General features: G+C 42.5%; 1 protein-coding gene across 16 annotated transcripts in view; it reads left to right on the forward strand.

Moving 5' to 3' along the window:
- DLG2 (discs large MAGUK scaffold protein 2) overlaps positions 1–22,384 on the forward strand; it is a 1,558,615-nt gene that overhangs the window by 1,264,760 nt on the left and 271,471 nt on the right. For all 16 annotated transcript variants that reach the window (XM_075061772.1, XM_075061757.1, XM_075061758.1 and 13 more), the window contains one exon: positions 1,229–1,331. In XM_075061772.1, the coding sequence (XP_074917873.1) occupies positions 1,229–1,331 (103 nt within the window). The remainder of the gene's footprint in view (positions 1–1,228; positions 1,332–22,384) is intronic.

Here is a 22,384-nt window from a genome sequence, read left to right on the forward strand (position 1 = left end):
GATTTTGTCCCATTAAGCTGTTCAAGTTTGGCTTCTACCTCAGATGTGGTAATATCCACCTCCATATCCTCATTCCCATTTGTCATCCTTCCATCATCCCTAAGCTCCTCATTAGCCTTATTAAAGACTGAGGCAAAGTACTTATTTGGATTTTGGGCCATGCCTAGGTTATCGTTAACCTCCATTCCATCCTCAGTGTTTAGCGGTCCCACTTCTTCTTTCTTTGTTTTCATCCTATTACTGTTACTCCAGTTTACAAGGTTATGCAGGTCTTCCTGTATGATATCTCGGTTCTTCTCTGTATTGGCAATACCTCCCAGCTTTGTGTCATCCACAAACTTTATTAGCACATTCCCACTTTTTGTGCCATTTGTCTGACTTCCTCATGATAAATGCTGACAAAGCGTGTATCACCAACTAGCTCTGTACATGAAACATGTTTTGAAATGTCCACAAACCTTTAGAGCTGGATTCTCTGGTCGACTAAGTTCGTGTTACACTGCTTATGTAACCCAAAGTGAAGTTAAATGAATGGAGAAACTCCCGTGGAAAATCTCCAGTCTGTAAAGCTGGCAGAGGTGTCTAGGCTCCCTCTTGCGCCTATGCTACCACCTCCCTCCTGCACCTGAACTGCCCAGCGCAAGATGGGAAGGAGGCATGCTGGGAACAGGAAGCAGGTATTCATGGCTGGGGTATGGTAGAGCAAGGCTCCGCTACAGCAGATGCTCTGCTGATAGAATGTCTCCCATCAACAGAGCAAATTGAAGCTGCCCCCTGCCGGTTAAGATTACATCAGGATTGCAAGAGCAAGATCAGTGTGTCCCAGCTGGGTTCCTGTCAGGACTCCCTCTCCGTGGTGCTTAGGCACAATAAAGAATTGAACCTTCAAACCCTATAAAGTCAAGTTAAAATTGGTCAAGATTTTAAATAAAAAGATTAAGAAAAATGTGACCTTAAGAGAGCAGAAAACAAGATAGGCAGCTGTCTCCGGTGAATATAACACAGATCAGTGTGTTATAAACGCAATGTACAGTAGTCTGATCCAGTGGCAAAGGATCTTTGTATGAGTCTATTATAATTTGTCTTTGTTCTTGAACATTGGTGACATGAGTTCCAACCCCCCCACCCCCTGGGCCCTTTCCCAAGTATTAAAGCAGGTTCTCCATGGCTTTCCATCCATTATGAAGCAAGTTCAGATGGTTGTTTTTTGTTTTCATTTCTCCTACAGGTGAATGGCATTGATCTTCGCGGTGCTACCCATGAGCAGGCTGCAGCTGCACTGAAAGGAGCAGGGCAGATAGTAACAATCGTAGCACAATACCAGCCGGAAGGTAAGTCAATGAACTAATTTACTGTCCAGTTAAGAAGTGCTGTTGTGTTTCATCTGATGCTCTTTGGCTGGAAGAATAATGTCATCTACCTTGCAAGACTTCAGGAATAGGAAAAGCAATAAAATTGGGAAATCACGCAGAATAAAACGGTGGTGGTTTGGCACCTTGTGTGTGATGACTTATGTGGTCTTATTCCACTGCCTGGTGGATGAAGAGGTGTCCTCCTCACACTAACTGTCCTCAGATGTGGCATTCATGGGACCTATTGCTGATAATCTCAAGGATATCAAGTGCTGAATAGACATAGAGAGTGAAGTACCTTTTCACCCTTAGAAAGTGGTCCCTCCATGTGAGAACTGAGATACACTGGTGGGCCAGTTGTACTTCCGTGCTGTACCTTTTCGGTGGCTAAACTGAGGACTTCAGTCACCAGGCTTTGTCAAGCTGCCACTTTTCATAAATAATAAATTCTCACTCACTCCTTTTCTCATGCTTTGACTCATATTCCCCCCCCCCCCGGTCAGTTAAAATTAGAACAGAAAACGTGCAATTAAGACAGATACTTTGGAAAGAGATGAGGTAAGAAGAAAAAGAGAGGAGAATCAGAAGCAAACAAAATTTCAAATATACTTTATTACATACATGAAATAATTGTTTTAGTGTGTGATTGTGTGTGTATATATATACACGCACACACACACATAGATAAATTTCAGATCAAGGAAGAAGGGGTAAAAAATAATTGTATTACAGAAAGTTCTTGACAGAAGATTTTGAGTGAAACCTTAGTCCAATGTATTCTTGGTTCCCATTAGTTGCTGCCGTCTTGTTTATCTTTTCCAGTTTAATAGGAACATAAATATCAATTTAGACTGTTATTACAGAAAGTCGCAAGTAAAATTGCAGATCTTGATTTTTTGGATGATAAACAATAGTGCATAATGTGCCAGCTTTCTCAGCAGCCAGCTGGTGATCGGCAATTAGAATGGAGGAAAGAGTTAATGCTTCAATAAGTTACTATTCATGTGGTAAAGAAAAGAGCATAAAATACATAGCTGTTGCGATATTATAAACTGACCCTGTAACCTACAGTTGCAGTGCAAAGTAAAAGAAGAGGTAATAGTGGTGAATGGGTTCAGAGTTTATCTGAACCTTATATGAACTCTGAAGCATTTTTGAGTATGTAGAGCTGCCTGGAAATCTTATGTAAGTGGGTTCTATTGCAAGATTTCTAGAGCTTGCCATCAGGCTGAATAGCTTTTCTCTTGTTGTTAAGGCATTTTCACTTCTCAGCTTGCCTGGAATTAGGAAATGCAGAGGCTAGCAAAAATAAAACATGTTTTGGTGGGTAAACAGGAGAGCATTCCCATTCCTCAACCCTTCTCCTTTTTCTTTCTTGGTCTTTCTTTTACACCTACACCTTTTTTTATTTCCCTTACCTCTCTGAGACAGAAATAGACAAATTGGTATGGGACAGAGTTATGAAAGACGAAAGATAAAAGCAGAGTGGGGAGGGAAGAAGACGAAAAGTGAGGACAGAATTGGAATTAAAAATACAAGAAATAAAAAAGGGAGGTGGGGCAACTAGAACTGGGTGACATTTTTGGATCAGTGGTTTATTTGCTAAAAAATGCAGTTACGGTCAACTCAAAGCTATCGCAAATTTGACCTGAGAAACCATCCAGTTTTCCAGATCAGATGCTGCCCTTGGGAATGCAGTCTTGTTTCAGTCTTGGACTCGGCTCTGAAGACTCCCCCTTCAGCTGCGGGTGCTGCTTAGTAGTCACCTGAAGTGGAGCACTCATAGGAGCACCTTGTGTAGTAACTGGAGTTCTCTGAGGTGTGTCTCCCTATGGGTGCTCCACTATCCCCTCTCTTTCCCCTCTGCTTCCAGTTTCCCCTGAGGGACTTGGCAGAGGAGAAGGAACTGAGGACAGGTCACCTGCCCGACCCTATAGAGCCTTGGTGTGGAGCATGAGGTTGTGTAGGGCACCTGCGTGGGCCAAATGTGCACTGCTACTGAAAATCTCTAGCTGAAGATGCATGGGGTGCATGTGCACCTGATGTGGAGAACCTGCAGGGAGACACATCTCAAAGAACTGCAGTTACTGTACAAGGTAGTAACATCTCCTTCATGTCCACTGAAGGTAGGATAAGAAGTAATAGGCTTAATCCACAGCAAGGTAAGTTTAAGTTGGATGTTAGGTAAAACTTTCCAACTATAAGGGTAGCTGAGCTCTGGCTTAGGCTTCCAAGGGAGGTTGGGAAATCACCATCACTGGAGGGTTTTAAGAACAGGTTGAAGAAACAACTTTTAGAGATGGTCTAGGTTTGCTTGGTCTGCCAGTTTAGGGGCTTGACTTGATGTTTTCCTGAGGTCCCTTCCAGCCTCACATTTCTATGATTCTATGATCCATAATGATTATTGCAGCTCCAGTTCCGCTGGATATTTCAACACCTGCCTAGCATTAAGCACAAGAGCAGTCCCGTTGACTTCAATGACACTACTTGTATACTCAACTGCTAATTGAAGGTAAAGAAACAAATACAAGCTATTAAAAACTTGTCTATCAAAAAGACGAGAGGGCCCACTCACTCCTATTTTAGCCATGCTTTCACACTGATAATCATGCTCATGGAAACATTTTTGCTTGCCCTAACTTTTTTCCTGAATAGCAATCTTTTCAAACTCCTTTTAAAGCCAATTAGTGCCTTTGTAAAAATGCACAGCCAGCAAGGAGCCATTCACCATCTTCTGCAGCATGGGCTTGCTTGGTATGTCCTGAGTAGCTATTGTAAGATGAGGCACATCTTAAAAAGGCATGGCCATGTGCATGTTCAGTGGCTCTCTAAGAAATCAGCATTCACCCACAGTTGTCCTACTGGGAGTAAAGGAAATATCTTCAGCATTTCAAATTCCATTGGATAGTATATATTTCCATTTTAGTAGTGATGGTCATGCTGAAGTACAGTAAGGAAGGAGTTACGGTAAAATTCTGTGGTCAGTGTAACTGATCCAGTTTGAAAGGACGGGGAACTATGCTTTAAATATAGACAACTCATCCTGAATGGAGGAGATGTGGGGGAAGAAAATATTGGCCTCTAGGTTGGGAACGCTAAGGGTATGTCCGCACAGCAACTAGACACCTGCAGCTGGCCCATGCCAGCTGACTCAGGCTTGCAGGGCTCAGGCTGTGGGGCTGTTTCATTGCTCTGTAGACTTATGGGTGTGGTCTGGAGCCTGAACTCTGGGGCCCTCTCACCTTGCAGGATCCAAGAGCCCAAGCCTATAAATCTACACAGCAGTGAAATAGCCTGAGCGTCGCGTGCCTGAGTCAGCTGGCGCAGGCCAGCCGTGCGTGTCGAGGAGTTGTGCAGACATCCCCTATGAGATAAATTCCACATTCTACTCTCAGTTGCACCCATTCATCCCCAGTACAGGGCTGTAAACAAAATTTAATCCTCAGATTTTTGCAAAATATTCAGTGTCAGTAGTCTGGAATCTGTGCTGTGCTGCATTGCAGTATCTCTGCAGCTGTTCCCTTACAGCAATCCCTGGGAAAACCATTAAGCCAGTCGGCTGTTCTGTGTGCTATAAATCTTTAAAGCAAATCAATTAACACCTTACTGTAACAGCATGTATGCAGGGGAAGACATTCATTAATTACAACTTGATTAGACCAATTGACGCCATAGGGTCCAAAAAGTTGTTATAATGAGTACGTTTGCACTCTAGCCCTGTTTGCATTGTTAGCTGCTTGCTGGCACAAATACAGCACTATACATTTTTGAGGAAAGCTGAGTATGTTGGGTAGTAATTGACTATCAGAGTTTTGGTGAGAACGGGAATCTCAGAGACAGCTATCCTCTCTGATACGCTTGTAACTTTATTTGCTGATGTTAGCAATGGTAGTTATTAGAGCTATAATTGTAGTTAAAAGCATCTTAAAATAGTGAAGCAGATAATTCCTGTTTGTGGTTCCTTTTTCTCTGAAGTTTGGAGTTCAAGTTACGTATTATTACAGACACCACCTTTTTGCCTGTTCACATGTGACCCACGTCAGCGTTTACAGGAGTCCCTTCTCTGTCTTACATCTGTGTCTGAATTGTAGGTGGGGACGGAGAAATCTTATGTTTTTAAAATACTAGGCTACACTTTCTAAGCACCACTGTTGTACTTTCCTTACGGAATGACTTCTGGGTTACTTCTTATCCCCCACTATTACCGCCTACTTGCTACCTAAAAAATGTAAACGCATGTATTGATGAGTCTAATGTTTTGGTATAATTTTAATGCATATGCATGATTCGCACGTCTAGCCCTTCTGGATGCTACAGAAATAAGGTAGATATAAAATACGCTGCAAATGTAAATGGTTTTATCTATACATCTGTGGCAAGCTGTCTTGATGTACGTTAAATATATATACAGACACACTCAGGACCTTTTCTGTAGTTGATATAAATTGGTGTAGCTCCATTGACTTTGATGGAGTTACAGTAATTTATGGCGCTGAGGATCTGGGCCCTCAGCATCTTGGTGCCTCTGTGTGTGCATGTCTGCTCAAAGAATCCAGAGTACAAAGACTGTGTGTCACGCATACACTTTTAAAGTGTATTTTATATATGTGTGGGAAAAGAGTATATATGAACACATTTATAGGAGGAAGGGGGCATAAACACTCCCTCTTCATCCTCGGTGTTCGTCTGGCTGGCTGGAAAATACCAGCATTGTAAAGTCAGTAACAGTAAAAATGTTTAGGATCATTTTTAACTGATTGCCTGGCTCCTGGAGCTGAGTGGGAGATTTCATTGTCTGAAAAATCCAATGTATTTTTGATTAGGAGAATAATTTAGAAAGAAGAGATGATACAGATGAGACAAACAGGTTCCATGCATCGTAATGGGACACAGGTGCATATATTGAGTGACCAAGATGTTCTGAGTTAAAGTTGAATTCCTATTCTATTGAGGCTTTCCCACAGAAATGCTCTTGAATCTGTAGTATAATTTAAAAAATCAGAAAAGTACACTTCAGATCTTTCCTGCAAGTCTAGGACACATTGCTGTAGTAAGAAATAGACTTATTCATGGGGTAATTTAATGAGCTATTCACCCCAAAATAGCTACAGATATTTTACAAAGTGCAAAGAAAGCAACTACAGTGAGAGCTGAGGACCGTGATATTAAAGGATGTGATGAGGGGGACTCCAGAAAACAGTTGTTATTCTCCAGTGCTGGGGAATTCTGATGCTGAGGAAATTCCAAGGCAAGTATTAAGGAGCATGACAGGTGCCAAGCTAAGCTTATGACCTAGCAAAGGAGACATTGTGCATTGTCAAAGCCCAATGCTGGTTTGAATGTGCTGCTCCCAGTGAAGTCAGTACAAATGCTGCATTCAGCTTTTCAAAACTTGTAAGCTATTTAAGATGTTAGTGCAGTGGTGGGCAATCTGTGGCCTGCAGTCCGCACGCAGCCCATCAGTGTACTCCACTGGCAGGCCACAAGACAGTTTGTTTACATTGACCATCCAGGGATCTGCGGGTGGCTGTGCCTGTGGACGGCGTGAACGTCCACACCCCTAAGGTCAGGGCAGCATGGCTATCGATCAGAAGTCCATAAAGAGCCCTTCAGTGCAGGGCAGCATGGTGTAGTGGCCGGAGTCTATAGCGCCACCCTTCGGTGCAGGGCTGCACGGCCTAGTGACCAGAGTCTATAGCGCCACCCTTTGCTACAGGGCAGTGGGGCCCAATGGCCGTAGTCCATAAAGCAGCCCTTTGGTGCAGGGCAGTGTGGCCTTGTGGCCATGGTCTATAGTGTTGGGGTGCCCCTTATGGGGTGTGGCTGCCCTGGTAAGGTGCTCGGGCCCACCCAACTCCAGCGGGCCCCAACCCAGGGCCCTAACAGTGGTGTAGTGGCTTGCCACTGAGCAGTGGGGGAGGGTCCTACCGAAACACGCTGAGCTTCCCCAGGAGGGAGGTACCACTCTGTCACCCTCCCTGGGTCACTTCCTACCAGAGTCTGTGTTGGGGTTTCCAATGAGGTGCCGGGTCCTCTGTGTTCAGGAGGGCCCGTCATCTCCAGGGTTTCCTCCAGTCACTGGGGTGCAGGCGGGCCGTGGACAGCTTCTATTCCCGGCGCAGTCAGAGGCTGTGGCTGACCCTCTGCAGGAGCTTCCCAGGCAAGTCCTTCCCCAGCAGCCTCCAATCCAGAATGAGCTGGTCTCCCTCCCTTTATACTACTAGAGCACATGGAGCATGCCCAATCTTGCCAGGGAGGCGGGACTTCCGCTGTCAATATGTGGGGCTTAACCCTGTCTGGGCTAGTGTGGGGTAAGCAGTCCCCATCACAATGGTCAATGTAAACAAACTGTCTCTTGGCCCGCCAGTGGATTACCCTGACGGGCTGCAAGTTGCCCACCACTGTGTTAGCATGATAGTATTTGACACTTATATAGCAACTTCCATGTGAGGATATTATAGAGCTTTACAAACATTAACCAAGACTCAACCAACACCAGTGGGATGTACCTAGCAGTAGCAAACTGTATAGCCACTTTCCCCAGGTCAATAGGTGAATCAGTAGAAAATCCAGGAATAGAGTCCCTGGCACCTTTCCCTTTGTTTTAGTCACTGCACTCTTCTTCCTCCCATGAATAATTCTCAACAGAAGTGAGTAAAATAATTTTGATGCGGGGTGGGGGGTGGGAGAGCACCCAGCCATCAAAATTAAATGAATTATAATGGGGGATAAAAAATAAAAACGGCTGAGATTTTCAAGGCAGGATAGGGAATGTTCTCATAGACTCCTGGTCTATTTTGGCCTTAAAGTCTATCAATGATTGTCTCATTTGACATTCTGCACATTGCAAGACACAGAACCTCTCCTACCCTCTCGTGTAATAGGCTCATAACCTCTGTCTGAGTTACTGAAGTTCTTAAATCTTGAGCTAAAGACTTCATTACAGAGAATCCACCATTTACTCTAGTTCAGATCAGCAAGTGACCTGTGCTCCATGCTGATGAGGAAGGCAAAAAGCCTCTAGGGTCTCTGCCATTATGAGCTGGAGAAAATTCCTTCTTGACCCCAAATATGGTGGTCAGTTAGACTCCGAACATGTGGGCAAGAGCCATGAGCCAGACATCTGGGAAAGAATTCACTGTAGTAACTCAGAGAGCCCTCCCCATCTAGTGTCCTATCTCCAGCCATTGGAAATACGTGGTAATAGCAGTCACAAATGACCCATATGCCATTATAGGCAACTTCATCATATCATCCCTTCCATAAGCATATCAAGCTCAGTCTTGAAGCAAGTTAGGGTTTTTTGTCCCCACTACTCCTCTTGGAAGGCTGTTTCAGAACTTCACTCCTCCGATAGGGAGAAACTTTAATCTAATATTAAGCCTAAACTTGTTGATGGCCAGTTTATATTGATTTGTTCTTGTGCCAACATTGGCCCTTAATCTGAATGCTGTCTCCCTCACTGGTGCTTATCCCTTTGATGTATTTATTGAGAGCAATCATATCTCCCCTCACTCTTTGTTTTGTTAGACTAATCAAGCCAAACACCTTAAGTCTCCTGTCATAAGATAGGATCTCCCTTCTGATGCATCCTAGAATTCCATTAGTCTTTTTTTGTAGCTGCATCACATAAGTCCCCAATTTATAGCAAATATTTTAGTTAGTCCCTAAGCGCATAACCTTTCACTTTGCTCTATTCAATTTCATCCCATTTCCATTACTCTAGTTTTCAGGGTTATCCAAATCTTCTTGTATGATATTCCAGTCACTCTTCCATATTGGCAATACCTCCCAACTTTGTGTTATCTGCAAATTTGAATAGCACACTGCCACTTTTTGTCCCAAGGTCATTAATGAAAATGTTAAATAAGATTCATTTCAAGATGGATCCTTTAGGAACTCCATTAATGAATACTATCCCTCCAGCCTGACAGTTCACCTTTTAATTCTCATATTAATGCCCATCTTCTCCACTTTAACTAATGTCGGAGAAAAACTTAGTTCTCGCTTTTTGTTTGGGTGCAGCAAAATCAAATACTTTATTATTTCTCCAGCAATTGCAATAGAGGGAGGGAGTGCCCTAGGACATAGGGTCGCCCCAGTCCCAGACAGGTCTCTCAACAGGTAAACAATTACAGCAAGCATTTATACCTTTGTTACAGACAATAACAAGCAATAATACAGACAATAATAAGCAACAGCTGCATTTTGTTTATACATAGGCCATCCTGCAATCTTATTTTTCTCACTTCTAGGAGACGCCAGTCTACACATTTTGTTATCAGAGCAAGGTCGTGACAACTTCTCACACAGTACTTTCCCACTCGCCTCACACCATCCTCGCTTCTGCAAGTCTCGCGTCTTTAGGGTTACAGCTGGCCTAACTCTTGCTAACGGCTAGCCTGACTCTTGCTATCAGACTGTCATGCATTAAGATCCCCTACAAATCCTTGTCAATTCTTTCCCTACTTCCACACTAATAATTTCCCATGTGGAATTGTATTAAATGCTTTACTGAAATCCAGGTAGGTTAGATCTACTTTATTTCCTTTGTTTATAAAATCAGTTATCTTCTCAAAGAAAGAAATCAGATTGGTATGGCACGGTCTGCCTTTAGTAAAAACATGTCTTTTGTCCCAGTTATCTTCATCTGTATGTCTTTAATTACTCTCTCTTTCAAAATTTGTTCTAAGACCTTGAATATAATTGAGGTCAAACTAATGGGCCATTAGTTTCCGTGATAACCTTATTTTTTTCTTTTTCTTAAATATATGTACTCTGTTTGCAACTTTCCAGTCATAGAGTATGAATTTGAGTTTACAGATTCATCAAAATCCTTGCTATTGGGCTTGCAATTTCATGTGTCATTTCTTTTAATAATCTTGAATGGAGATTATCCAGGCACCCCGATTTGGATCCATTAGGATGTTTGACTTTGGTTTCCACCTTGGATGTGGTAATTCCTACTTCCTTATCCTTGTTCCCATTAGCCAACCTGTCACCGCCTGCAACTTTCTCATTAAAAGCTGAGGCAAAGTATTTAGCCATCTTGCCTAGTCCCAGTCCCTCACCCTTCTGCATTAAGGAGACAGTTTTCTGCTTTCTTCTCACTGTCCAGACACCAGTAGTAGGAGCATTGAGAGTACAGAAGACACAGTTTCCCTGTTCTCAGTTCTGCTTGTTGCCATAGCAGCTCCTGGCTGCCAGGAGGAGCTATTGCAGGGGAAAGTTCTGCTCAGCCCTTATAGCTGTAGGAATGGAGCATGCTATTTAATTCTGGGGGGTTGGTGCATGTGCATGTGCATTTTGGTTACACATAAAGCTGAGTGGAGATGGAGCATGCTCAATTCTAAGAATTGCACTCTCCTAAGAATTTAGCTGCCAAACTCTAAAAAGTTTTTACTAATCATGTGTGAACTGACACCTAACTTGCCCAAATTGGGGAAAATGTACACAGGATCTGCAAAAGCCATGGTCATGATGCAGGGCTGCTCGGGAAGGGGCAAGTGGTACAATTTGCCCCAGGCCCCACAGGGGCCCCGTCAGCCCTGGCCCGGCAGCAGTCTGGGTCTTCAGCTGGCTTTTCGGTTGCGGAGGGCCCTTTAGTGCTGCCAAAAATGCAGAGCAACTGAAGGGCCCCCCGTCGCTGAAATGCTGCCGAAGACCCAGATTGCCGCTGGGTGAGTACAAGCGCTGCAGCTCCCCCGCTTTGCCCCAGGCCCCCTGAATCCTCTGGGCGGCCCTATCATGACATCAGGGTGGCACCCACTCAAATTTCAAGAGCTACCTGTGGCATCTGTAATGGCTCATCTAACAGCTGTCACATGGTACAAGTTTTGAGATTGGGCATATCTCTGGAGCATAACCATATGACGATAAAGTAGCCTCTTACACATTGGTGTCATATTTTTGATCTGGCTATTGTCAACTAGCAAACCTATGGATATAATAGTTTCTACAATAGCTGCTCCTAGGATGATGGCTTCTTCGTGTACCATCTTTGTTTGTCATTAACTTCATTTCTTTTTAGTCTGCTAATAGCCTCTTTGGCTACTCTGACAGTTACCAGGAGAAATAAGCGTAAAGTTTAGGCTCAGCTGTCATTACTAACTCTTTATCAGCTAAAGGATCATTGCCAAAGTGCAATCTGTCATGTCAGCTTAAAAAAAAAATCTGTTCTTTTTTTAGTGGAATAAACCTTTGCATGATGGGTCATTGCGTTTACAGACCCATGATTTCTTTAGTTCCGCTTCTTTCTCCAGCTTGAGTCACCCTGTTAATGCCGAAGATAACAATTCAGGTAAAAGCTTTGAAAAGTGTAAGTGGAATAAACAATCTAAAATCAATTTAACATTGCAGTGCTAAGAAGTGAAATTAAAGTCAGTAAAAGGTATATTATAATTGTGTATGTATAGAGTTAAATGTCTATAAATGTGTTACAGAATCAGAGTCTAGGGCCAGAAGGGACAATCAGATCAACTAATCTAATTTCCTGCACGTCACAGGCCACTAAACCCCGCGAGTTATCCCCCGCAATGAGCCCAATAACCTGGAGTTGACTAAAGTAATACAGCCCTCCCGCAGCTAATCTATTGTTTGCCACAGGCAGAGAATAGGAGGGACTGAGGTACACGGATGCCTGAGACCTTTACAATGGCAGGGAAATGATTTGGTGAGATATACCCCGAAAAACATAGCAAGTTACATTGTACAATATATTTTCTCTTAGAAGCAGGAATGTCTATTGAATGCAATTACTTTCCACTGTGGTTGTAAGTTGAGGATGGCTCAAAGATACTAAAGTCAACAATTTCAAATCTAGATGCCTGAAGCTAATCTCCTAAATCCAGTTAAACGCCTACATAAAAATGGCCTGATTTTCAAAGCTGCTGAGCTTCAGTGGTTGATTTGTTCTTTGGAAAGTCAGATAGTTGTATTTAGATCACTAACTATGGATTTAGGTGCCTACTGTCAGAAATGCCGCTCTGAAAATCTTAACCTTAGACATCTGTAAGTACTTTCCCCTGAGATTTGCAAGGAAAAGTGATTTTAAAAATGATCATTACACCTCATGCTTTCTGTATACAGCACTTTTCTTTAAAAACACTGTACATGCACAAAATAATCCTGAATGAGTATACTGTATTTAAATTTATGTACATGGCACCTGTAGCTTTGTGTAAGAGAATTGCATATGAGAATATTTAAAAGAATGAGACTTAGAGAATAAATCAGAGCATTTCCGGGTGCTAAATTGGAACACCAGATGCATTAAAAAATATGGGCAGATGCATCAGAAAATGTGGGTAGCAGAGAGAGGTTAAAAAAGAAAAGGCTATCGGCAAAATTCAGGTGCATGCTCAGATTTCAAAACACTGTTTCAGGTCTCTCTCAAACGGACATGACAAAGTCAAAGAGCTCATCTCCCTTTGAGCTGTTAGAAGCATTTGCTGCTTAGCCAAGGAATTGTTTTTCCTTGAAAGGGCTGGATTTTCAGAAAGTGCTGGCACCCCTAGCCTCTGAAAATCAGGTCCCTTTATTATGTCTTAAGATGAGCACCCAAAAAATGAGGTTCCCAAAATCACTGGTCACTTTTTAAAATCTTATCCAGGATTCGGGAGGTTGTGTGTGTGTGCCTGTGTGTGTGTGTGTGAGAGAGAGAGAGAAAGAACCAACAAGGCCTCTGAGCCTCTTCCAACTGAAGGCAAAGCTCCTAACCACTGCAGTGTGATCCCCATTAACCCCAAAGCACACATACTTATTCTAAAATTTAGGTTGCTTACACTAACGGTAATACATTATGCCATGAATGATATTTGACTACTAAAGATGTTGTTGTACAAATTTGTTGAAAATCTGGCATATCCATCCTCAAGGTAGAATTAGACCTGTAGATTTGTAAACTATTTTGCTTATAGGCCTGTCTCCAAACTCTCTTTCAAAAATGGCTTCATGTATTTGTCATTCCAGTAGTGAGTTCAAGAGCAAGGTAAAATTATGAGGTCTTCTGCTAGAAGATAAATAGACACAGCATAGTCAGATGGACAGAGCATGGGCCTGGGAGCAAGAAGTCCTGAGTTCTAATTGTGACTTTGTCACTGACTCTGCAGGATTTTACATAATTCACTATAAACTCTGTTTTTGTTTCCCTTTCTATAAATGGAGCAATAATACTTGAATTCTGACCTCAAAAGTCTGGTGAGGATTAGTTAATGTTTGTGCTTTGAAAGTATAAAGACCTATGTATTTGCCTGCTATTATTTGTTATGCAGGCTTTTGAGGATGGTGTGTTCTGATGGAACACTCAGTGTTTGTGTTATCAATTTCAGTGCAAATTTCCTCACAGTTTAATAATGGCATGAAGGAAATGTAATGTTAGGAGTTAGCCTGCGTGGGAATTAAGTATTGTTTCACTGATGTCATAGCTTAGAGACTTTATATTTGATATTAAGTTGTTAAGGCCCTAAATAGAATAGAATTACTTGTAGCATGATGAGAAAAGCTGATTGTGAAAATCTGGGGAACCTGTGTGTAACTTATATGTTTAGGAAATTTCTGTATTGTTGAACAGTGCAATGTGTAATGAGTCAGTCATAGGTTGATGAGGTCCCTGGCATGTGGCATCCACCCTGTCTGGAAGAAGCTTCAGACTAAACAAAAGAAGCTGTCAACCTTAATGATTGTGGTCTGATAGGGCAATGGTATGCCAAGAAGAATGCCTGAGCTGGAAACCTAGTTCAGTCCCTTGTATCTGCAGGGATGGGGAGTGGACAGTAGAAAATGTCCAAACAGGAAAACAAAGGAGCAGAAGTATCAGAGCAGGGCGTTAAAGCTAGGAAAAAAGGCAACAGGTTTTTGGAGGGAGAAAGGTCGTTTTTGATTGTTTGTTTGACCATGTTCCAGAGAAGAAACCATGAGGAGAGAGATCCAGGAGAGGGCACTTGGAATCCTTAAAAGGACATTCCAGAGCAGTGAGGAAATGGAGGCAGGGATGCCATACAGGCGTGTTCTATAGTTTTACCTAGACCTGTAATATTTCTTACAGTCTCTAAAGTGGAGACTGTGTTAGAAACCTATCCACAGTCCATGTCCATTTTTTTTCAACTATCCTGTCCCTGGAGAGGTGAACTGTAAACTTGAGTGCTCACAAGGTTGGAGGTCTGGGAAAGGGTGTACTTAAGTACTGGGTGTCTTGTGGGTCAGCACTTGTTCTGCAGCCCAGTGCAGTTGGATCATGAGGTCCCATTTCCGTGAATGGGGTAACAGACAGAGTCTGTGCCCAGGACATATGCCAGAAAAGTCAAGGAAAGATACAGTGCTGGGAATCCTATATAGGCAAAGGTAAGCTAAAGAGCAGTCCAGTGTGGAGAGACCCAATCATAGCAGCCTGGTGAGTGTCCCACAGGGGAGCTTGAGTAGGGCTGTGAGACTAGTGCAGAGGAACATACCAGCTATTTAGGGCATGACAACTGCATTGCACTAATAAATATTCATTATCAATGTTTTATTTGAACAACATTAGACAAAACTATATGAATTAAGAGAGTGGTATAAATGACTTCATGAAATGAGGTAATAAGCAAGGTGACTATAATACCAACATCTCTGTAGTGCAAGATTGTTGCTTGTCTGTGCAGAGGAATATGGGTCTGTAAGGCACCTGTGTGTCTAAGTGGGTGGATAGAGGATGGACTTGGCAGAATCTTGATTCCACCCTTCCGTATACTGGCCAGTGCAGCTGAGGGTGAAGTCAGCTGGAGGACTGGTCAAAATTTTTCAGTCAAAACTAATTTTCAATGGAAAAAAATGGTTCTTGTACGTGAATATTAACTCCAGTAATTTAATAGGCCCGGGGATATCAGATTCGCTTTACTTTCAGAGGGTTTTCCCACAACTGTCCACTTAAATCCCCACTGTTTTACTCAAGGAGGGATGTAGTCAGCATTTTTTGAAGCCTTTCAAAGAAGTTCCTGGGTCAGCCAGAAGGAGTCACTGAAAAATAACAAGGCGCTTCTCAGCTTCCCTCTCCTCTTCTAGAATTAAGCATACTGCCATTGTAGCATTTCAAGCTCTTGCCAAGCAAGGGGTACCTAAAGATTGAGTTTGAAACCCTAATGATAATTCATTTAGCTGCAGTTAGTCCACAAAGTTGGTTTACTATGTGTTGACAATAATTGTAATGAAGGTAGAAACAATAAGTACTGATTGATGTGTATAATTACAGTTTATTCTTCCTCAAGCCTTCTTAAATTGTTTCCTAATTTGCAGGCTCACTATTGTTTAAATCATTTATAGCAAGTACAGTAAATAACATTGCAATTACTGAACAATCCACTTTCTAAAATGTAAAATGATTTATGGGAGCAAAAGAAGATATATTAAAATTCTGGGTGAGAGATTAAAGCTGTAATACAGGGGAAACCAAAAATGAGCTCCAACAGAGTTATAAACTTTACAATTAATTTCTTGTTGACAACAAGAAAATCAAAGATACCATAAAAGAAGCCAGATAATTTCTATTTTTCTGTTGATTAAATTTAACTTTCTTATTAGATTAAATTCCTAATTTGTACAGAAAAGGATAATGTTCAATTTCCTGTACATCTACCTGGTGCTGAAAATATATCATGGCTATTTAACTAAGGCCACAATCCTGAGAACACTAACACATATTAATCACTTTATATTGAGTTCAGTTGGACTACTCATATACATAAATGATGTAATCCTCTAACCTGATTCTTATTGGAAAGAAGGATTCTGCGTGGATTTTTTTCAAGTCCTAGGAGGTTTGCTCTCATATTTTCCTTTATTCCCTACCAGAAGAATTTTCAATAACAATATTGTCTGTGCTGGCAATATCAACAGGAGAGAGTTTATCTTGTGGTTCAAGCAGGTGATTAGCCAACATGTATAATGGGTTCTGTTCCTAAGTCTGTGTTTACTTTTGTACTTCTTATCTTACCATCTTTTCTTGTCTGTTTCCTTTAGATTCTTATACTGTCATCTCAGCAGCACTTCAGCTTTCTGTATCAGTTTTGTCTGTAAAATGGAGTATGATGATATTTTCCTACCTCATAGGAGCATTATGAGGGTTAATTAGTGTCCTGTTCAGCATTTCTTACTCATCAAAGACCGAACTGCATTCTTTGGGAGTTAAAGGGTGCTTTGATGAGTAAGATACAGAACAGGCTCTTTATTCAGGGCCGCCCAGAGGATTCAGGGGGCCTGGGGCAAAGCAATTTTGGGGGCCCCTTCCATAAAAAAAATTGCAATACTATATTCTTGTGGGGGCCCCGTGGGGCCCAGGCAAATTGCCCCACTTACTCCCTCCCCTGGGTGGCCCTGGGAAAAATAAACCTTCCGCATCTCGGCACAAACCCAGTTTTGAGAAAACTTCTTTACAAGGTATCACTGGTTCTCAGAATCAGCTAGTGCTAAAAGACGCTAAAGCTCATTAAAAGGGTTGGACAAATATTTTCCAACAAAACTTTTTTGGGTCAAAAACTAGGGGTTTTTAAAAAGTAGAAAAAATCAGTGTCTGCTTTCCTTCAAAATTTGTTGTGTTTTTTTAAATTGAAAAGCTGAAATTAGTCTGCCAAAACCTGAATATGGTTTTGGGTTTCAGAAGTGTGTAGCCAAATATTTTCTGGTTGCTGTTTTTGATTGTTTAAAGGAACAATAAAAAATTCTACTTAAAAAAAATCCAAAACTTTTGGACCACCTCAGCTTGTGACCAAACACCTGAGCCCATCCAGTCAGAGATTTTTTCAGGTTTCTCATACTCTGCTGGCTTCCTTGACTCATATCTGTCTCCATAACTTTGGGTTCATTTAGATTAGAACATTAGAACAGCCATACTGGGTCAAACCAAAGGTCCATCCAGCCCAATATCCTGTCTACCGACAATGGCCAATGCCAAGTGCCCCAGAGGGAGTATTATCGTAACAGGTTATGACGAGTATCTCTCGCATCCATCTCCACCCTCTTGCAACAGAGGTAGGCGACCACATTTGTTACATCCTGGCTAATAGCCATTAATGGACTTAACTCCTGCATTTATCTGTTTCTAGAGACTCTCACAAATGGGGAGAGACAATGCTCTGTGATGTGGTGATTGTCTTTAGTTATAGCTTATGATACATAATAAACCTCACGAACTGAGCATTTGAGCTAAATAGTTCCAAGGACATCTGGGTATGAGCGTATGTTGTGAAACTGCTGCCAGGTGCTCAAAATGAGCAGGTTCATGTGGAATGGACACGGGTGATCTATAATTAACCCAGAGGTTCTCAGACATGGGCGGGGACCTTCAGGGGTCACAGGTTATTTCTGGTACGAGCTGTCAGCCTCCACCTCAAATCCACTTTGGCCATCCAGTGGTTTAAATCGTATTAGTGCTTAAATAATCAATTAAAACAGTGTTTTCAGAGGTTTGCATGGTGAAAGGGTCACCATGACAACAATTTTGTAGAGAAACCACTGGAAAAACCCTCTGAGAGCCATGGGAATGTGGTGTTGGGATCTCTTCGGTAGGATTGGGAGGAGGTAGGATGGTGTAATGTCTGCTCTTTCATCTGATCCACCCCCAGTGGCTAATTTTAAATAAGCTAACCCTCCCCTGAAATGAATTCTCCTATGGCACTGAAATTAAATGTAGACTAATAATTGGGCATTTGAGAAGTGAAAGGGATGGTAGCCCTAATGGAAAAGCTAACAGCTTGCGCTCTTCTGCAAGCCTCAATACTGCTGAGTGGAGCTTTAGGTAGAGAAAGCTGTGCCTCCCAAACAGCCTTGCCCTGCCCCTATCTGACCCACACCACTTCTCCCCCAACTGCCTGCCCCCTCAGAATCCCTGACCATCATGCTCCTTTCGCCCTACCGATCCCCAGGACCCCCACCACCACCCAGCAGACCCCACCCTGCTCTCCCTGTCCCTTGACTGCCTGACCCCTATCCACACAGTCCCCGCACAGAGCCCTGACGACCAGAACTGCCCAGAATCCAACCCAGTTCCTGTCCCCTGACTGCCTGCAACTCTGCCCCCTCCTGTGCCTGACTGTCCCAGGGACTCCCTGCCCCTTATCCAAGCCCCCCCATCCCCAGCCTTCTTACCTCAGCTTTCCCCCACCGGCCCAGCGCGCCATATCCAGGAGCGTCCCTGGACAGCCTTAAGCATAGGCTCCGGTGTGGGCCTGAGCTCGCCCACTCAGAGCTGCGTGGTAAGAGGGCGGGCTGTGAGCTACAGCGGGGCCTGAGTTCCCTCTGCTGACGGGTGTAGCTCACAGCCACCCCTTCCATGTGGCTCTTAGCGGGGCAGAGCTCAGGCCCGCTGGAGCCACGCTGCACAGCTGTTCAGGACGCTCTGGATGTGCTTGAATGTCGGAAGGGAGGAGGTGGGGCAGGGCAGGGCCATCACTGGCTCTCTTGGGGGGCCCTGGGAGCCTGCCTTGGGTCAATTTGCCCCAACTTTCACCCTCCCCCCCCCCGGGCAACCCTGTCTTTATTTATGGCTTACTCCTGAGATACAGTCTCCTAACCCTGAAATGCATGTGACTACAGTGAGGGCAGTCCACACAGAACAAATGTCAGTAATGTTTGGGAAAAGCGTAGGCAGTCTTCTGTGGATAGGCAGCTGTGGGCCTGATCTTGAAAATACTCATGACCAAGTTTAGTGCATGCTGCTACCACAAGCACTCTGATTTTACTTCTAGCTAGGGGACATAGAGAAAGGTTGTAAGCATTCCATGGTAATATGTGTCTGCGGGATAGGGCCCTGTATAAGTGCAATTAAAATAAATATTAAACCAATTTTTAATTATTTATTTCTTTTAAAGTTTCTTTATACTTTCAAGAATTTAGATAATTCGGGGAAAAAATAGGTAAAATATTCAAAAATGTCTAACTGATTTTCATTGAGATGTTGGCTCCTAAGTCCCTAATAAGTCTCTTTGGACACTGGATTTAGACTCCTACGTTACTTAGGTGCTTTTGAATTTTTTTTACCCATTGATATGTACAATCCGTAGGCAATAATAATCAAATTATGGCAGCACCTGACACAGGGCTGGCGCTTCCATTTAGGTGGCCTAGGCAATTGCCTAGGGCGCCAGGATTATTAGCGGGCGGCGTTTTGCTGGAGGGGGCGGCAGGCGGCTCCGGTGGAGCTGCCGCAGTCGTGTCTGCCGATGGTTGGCTGCTCGCGCGGTTCCGGTGGACCTCCCGCAGGCACGACTGCGGCAGCTCCACCGGAGCCGCGGGACCAGCGTGTGGGGCGGCGAAATTGCCGTGCACCTAGGGCACTAAAACCCCTAGCGCCGGTCGTGACCTGACATGGCTCTAAAGTTAAGGCTGAACTGAATTTTCCACTTAAATCAGGGATTCTATCTCTTCTATGAAAGAAGGCAATGGTGTATTCTGCTCAAAATTACAGCACTTACTTGTTGAGTAATTAATTAATTTTCAGAGAATTTACAAGTGTATTCGTTTGTGTTAAATTAAATGCATTTTCCAAGAAATTTAGCATGTGATGCCAGTTCTTTTGATTTTTTTTATTTGTTCATGAGAGGCCACTATGTTATCTTCTCCTTCAGAGCATTCCACAAAAAAACTGTCCTCTTTCAAACTGTCTGCCTTATCCTATTGTTTTCAATGGGACTGAGATCACAGGCTGCCCTCAGTTAAGATGCCCCTTTCCAAATGGCCACCATCTCCCATTGGTCTCAATAGAGCTGCCATTGCCATTTTTGCATTTCAAAACCTTAACATGTTTTGCTTTCTTTTGTTTGATTAAGAGACCATTCTCTCTTCACCAGGAGTGAAAGTAACTTAAGGGACTTATTGGTACACAGGGCAGGGGCCCTGCGCAAGGTGGGGAGGGAGCTCGGTCAGAAGTGGCAGGGCCTCGGTCAGAAGGGGTGGGGCCTTTAAATCTCCAGAGCCCTTTAAATTGCAGCTGGAGCCTGAGGGCTCCTGGCTGCCACCACTACCCCAGGGCTCTGGAAACAACTTAAAGGGCCCAGGGCTCTGGCTGCGGTAGCAGCGGCCAGGAACCCTGGGCCCTTTAAATCACTGCTGGAGTCCCATGGTAGTGGCAGCCTGGAGCCCTGAGACTCTGGTGGTGATTTAAAGGGCCAGCGACTCCGACTGCTGCTGAGAGCTCAGGCCCCTTTTAAATTGTCGGTCTGGGAAAGCTGCCCCCTGCCAGTATGGTTGACTGTATACCGGTACGCCGGGCTGGACCAGACCGGCTTACTTTCATCTCTGCTCTTCACTCAAAACCTACTTGTGGACTCATATCTTCCATGATGCACACACAAAATGAGGGGATACTAACAACAGAATGTATTACCACACACACACACACCACACACACACAACTCTTTCCTTCACAGTGCATTCTGTCTCCTTGCTAGTGTTCTAGATTTGTAAACTATTTGGGACAAGAACTTTAGTTTTGTGTCTAGTTCTATGCCAGCACATTGGAACTTAATAATTAATAGGCCAGATTTCCATTGTAGCATAAGAAGTTCACACTGAAGACTAACCCTTTGATTCTGTAACTAATGACAACTGTTAAAAATAGAACTTTAAATTGAACCAAATGTGCCCATGAGTTACTGTGAGGCCTTGTTTCCATAACCCTTCTCACCTCCTCCCTTCCATACTGTTTGACAGTGCCACTTGTTGCATCATATATAACATAAGGCTCCACACTACTTGATGTGGACAAACCCCGTGCCCATGCAAAATCCTGGTGTAGTCAGTAGTTTGCTGAATCTGGATTTTAGATTATAAGACTTGTCCTGATAGTGAACATGTCTTTGTCTGTGCTGCAAACTACTTGTTGTTTTAGGCACAGGAAAAATCAATTAATATTAATAAAATTGTCAACATATTTTGAGCATTAAATACAGTCATAAATATTAGTTATTAGTACACAAGAATTAAGCCAAAACTATATTTTCTTAATCAGTCAAATTAGAATGACAGATTAGACAGTAAAATTAGTTAAGTCCGAAACCAAAAGGTTTAAAACTGAAAACCATTAACAATATGGTAAATAAATAGAAACTTGTTTCTCGCTGTATTGTATAGTTTTAACATACAATTACCAATAAGGAATCAAAACTGTTTGTCATATTCATCATATTTGCAACAACAAAGCCTACAGCATTAGTAATCAACAGGAGCCTGATAAGTAAACACAAGCTTATTACTTCCTACATCACAAAATGTTAATACAAAAGAGCAGGAGAAAATTATTATGTCTGGTTTTTGTATCAGTTAGTTAGATTTCAGCTAATATAATCCAGGTGATTCAACAAAGCAGCCTATAAGAATAGTCAGTTGACATAATGGTAAGCAAATACTAAGACGATACTTTCAAGACCTTGCTTCAATTAAAAAAAAAAAAAGCACAGAAATATAAATTCTTTCATTCAGATTTTGGTGGGATGGAGCACAGTAACTAACTGGGGTCTTCTGAGTCATTCAGCTTTTCATCCATAGGCTCATTTTCCTTCTCTTTAACTTTCATTTTACTCGTCTGAAAGTCCACAGCTTTTTTAAAATCATGAGAGATTGGCAGAAAAAGGAACTGACGAAACAAATCCTAGTGAGGAAAATGTTTCAACCACACAGAACTTTTTTTTCTTCCTTCTATTGTCAGCCACATATGGAAAAGAAGAATAGCATTTAATTGAGGTTAAATCATTGAGGGTTTGATATCAATTTATGGTGATTCTATAGAAATTATTCTGAAAGCCTATACAATTTAAAAGAAATCAATACTTTTTTATATCATTTGTTTTTTAAAAAAAACTAGAACTCTATTGAAGTAATGTAATGGTTCCAAACAGTATAGGGCTGTACAGAGTGTTTCCCATGATGGTGAGCATATATATGTCAGGGAAAGCATGGATTTGCTTAATATTATTTTTAAAATATCTTTCTTTATTATCTCCAGTCGTATTTGATTGTTACTATGATTTAATTACCCTATTGTATTTGTTCAGTGGAAAAGGAATACA

Source organism: Chelonoidis abingdonii, chromosome 1, assembly GCF_003597395.2.
Source record: "Chelonoidis abingdonii isolate Lonesome George chromosome 1, CheloAbing_2.0, whole genome shotgun sequence".
Taxonomy (NCBI): domain Eukaryota; kingdom Metazoa; phylum Chordata; order Testudines; family Testudinidae; genus Chelonoidis; species Chelonoidis abingdonii.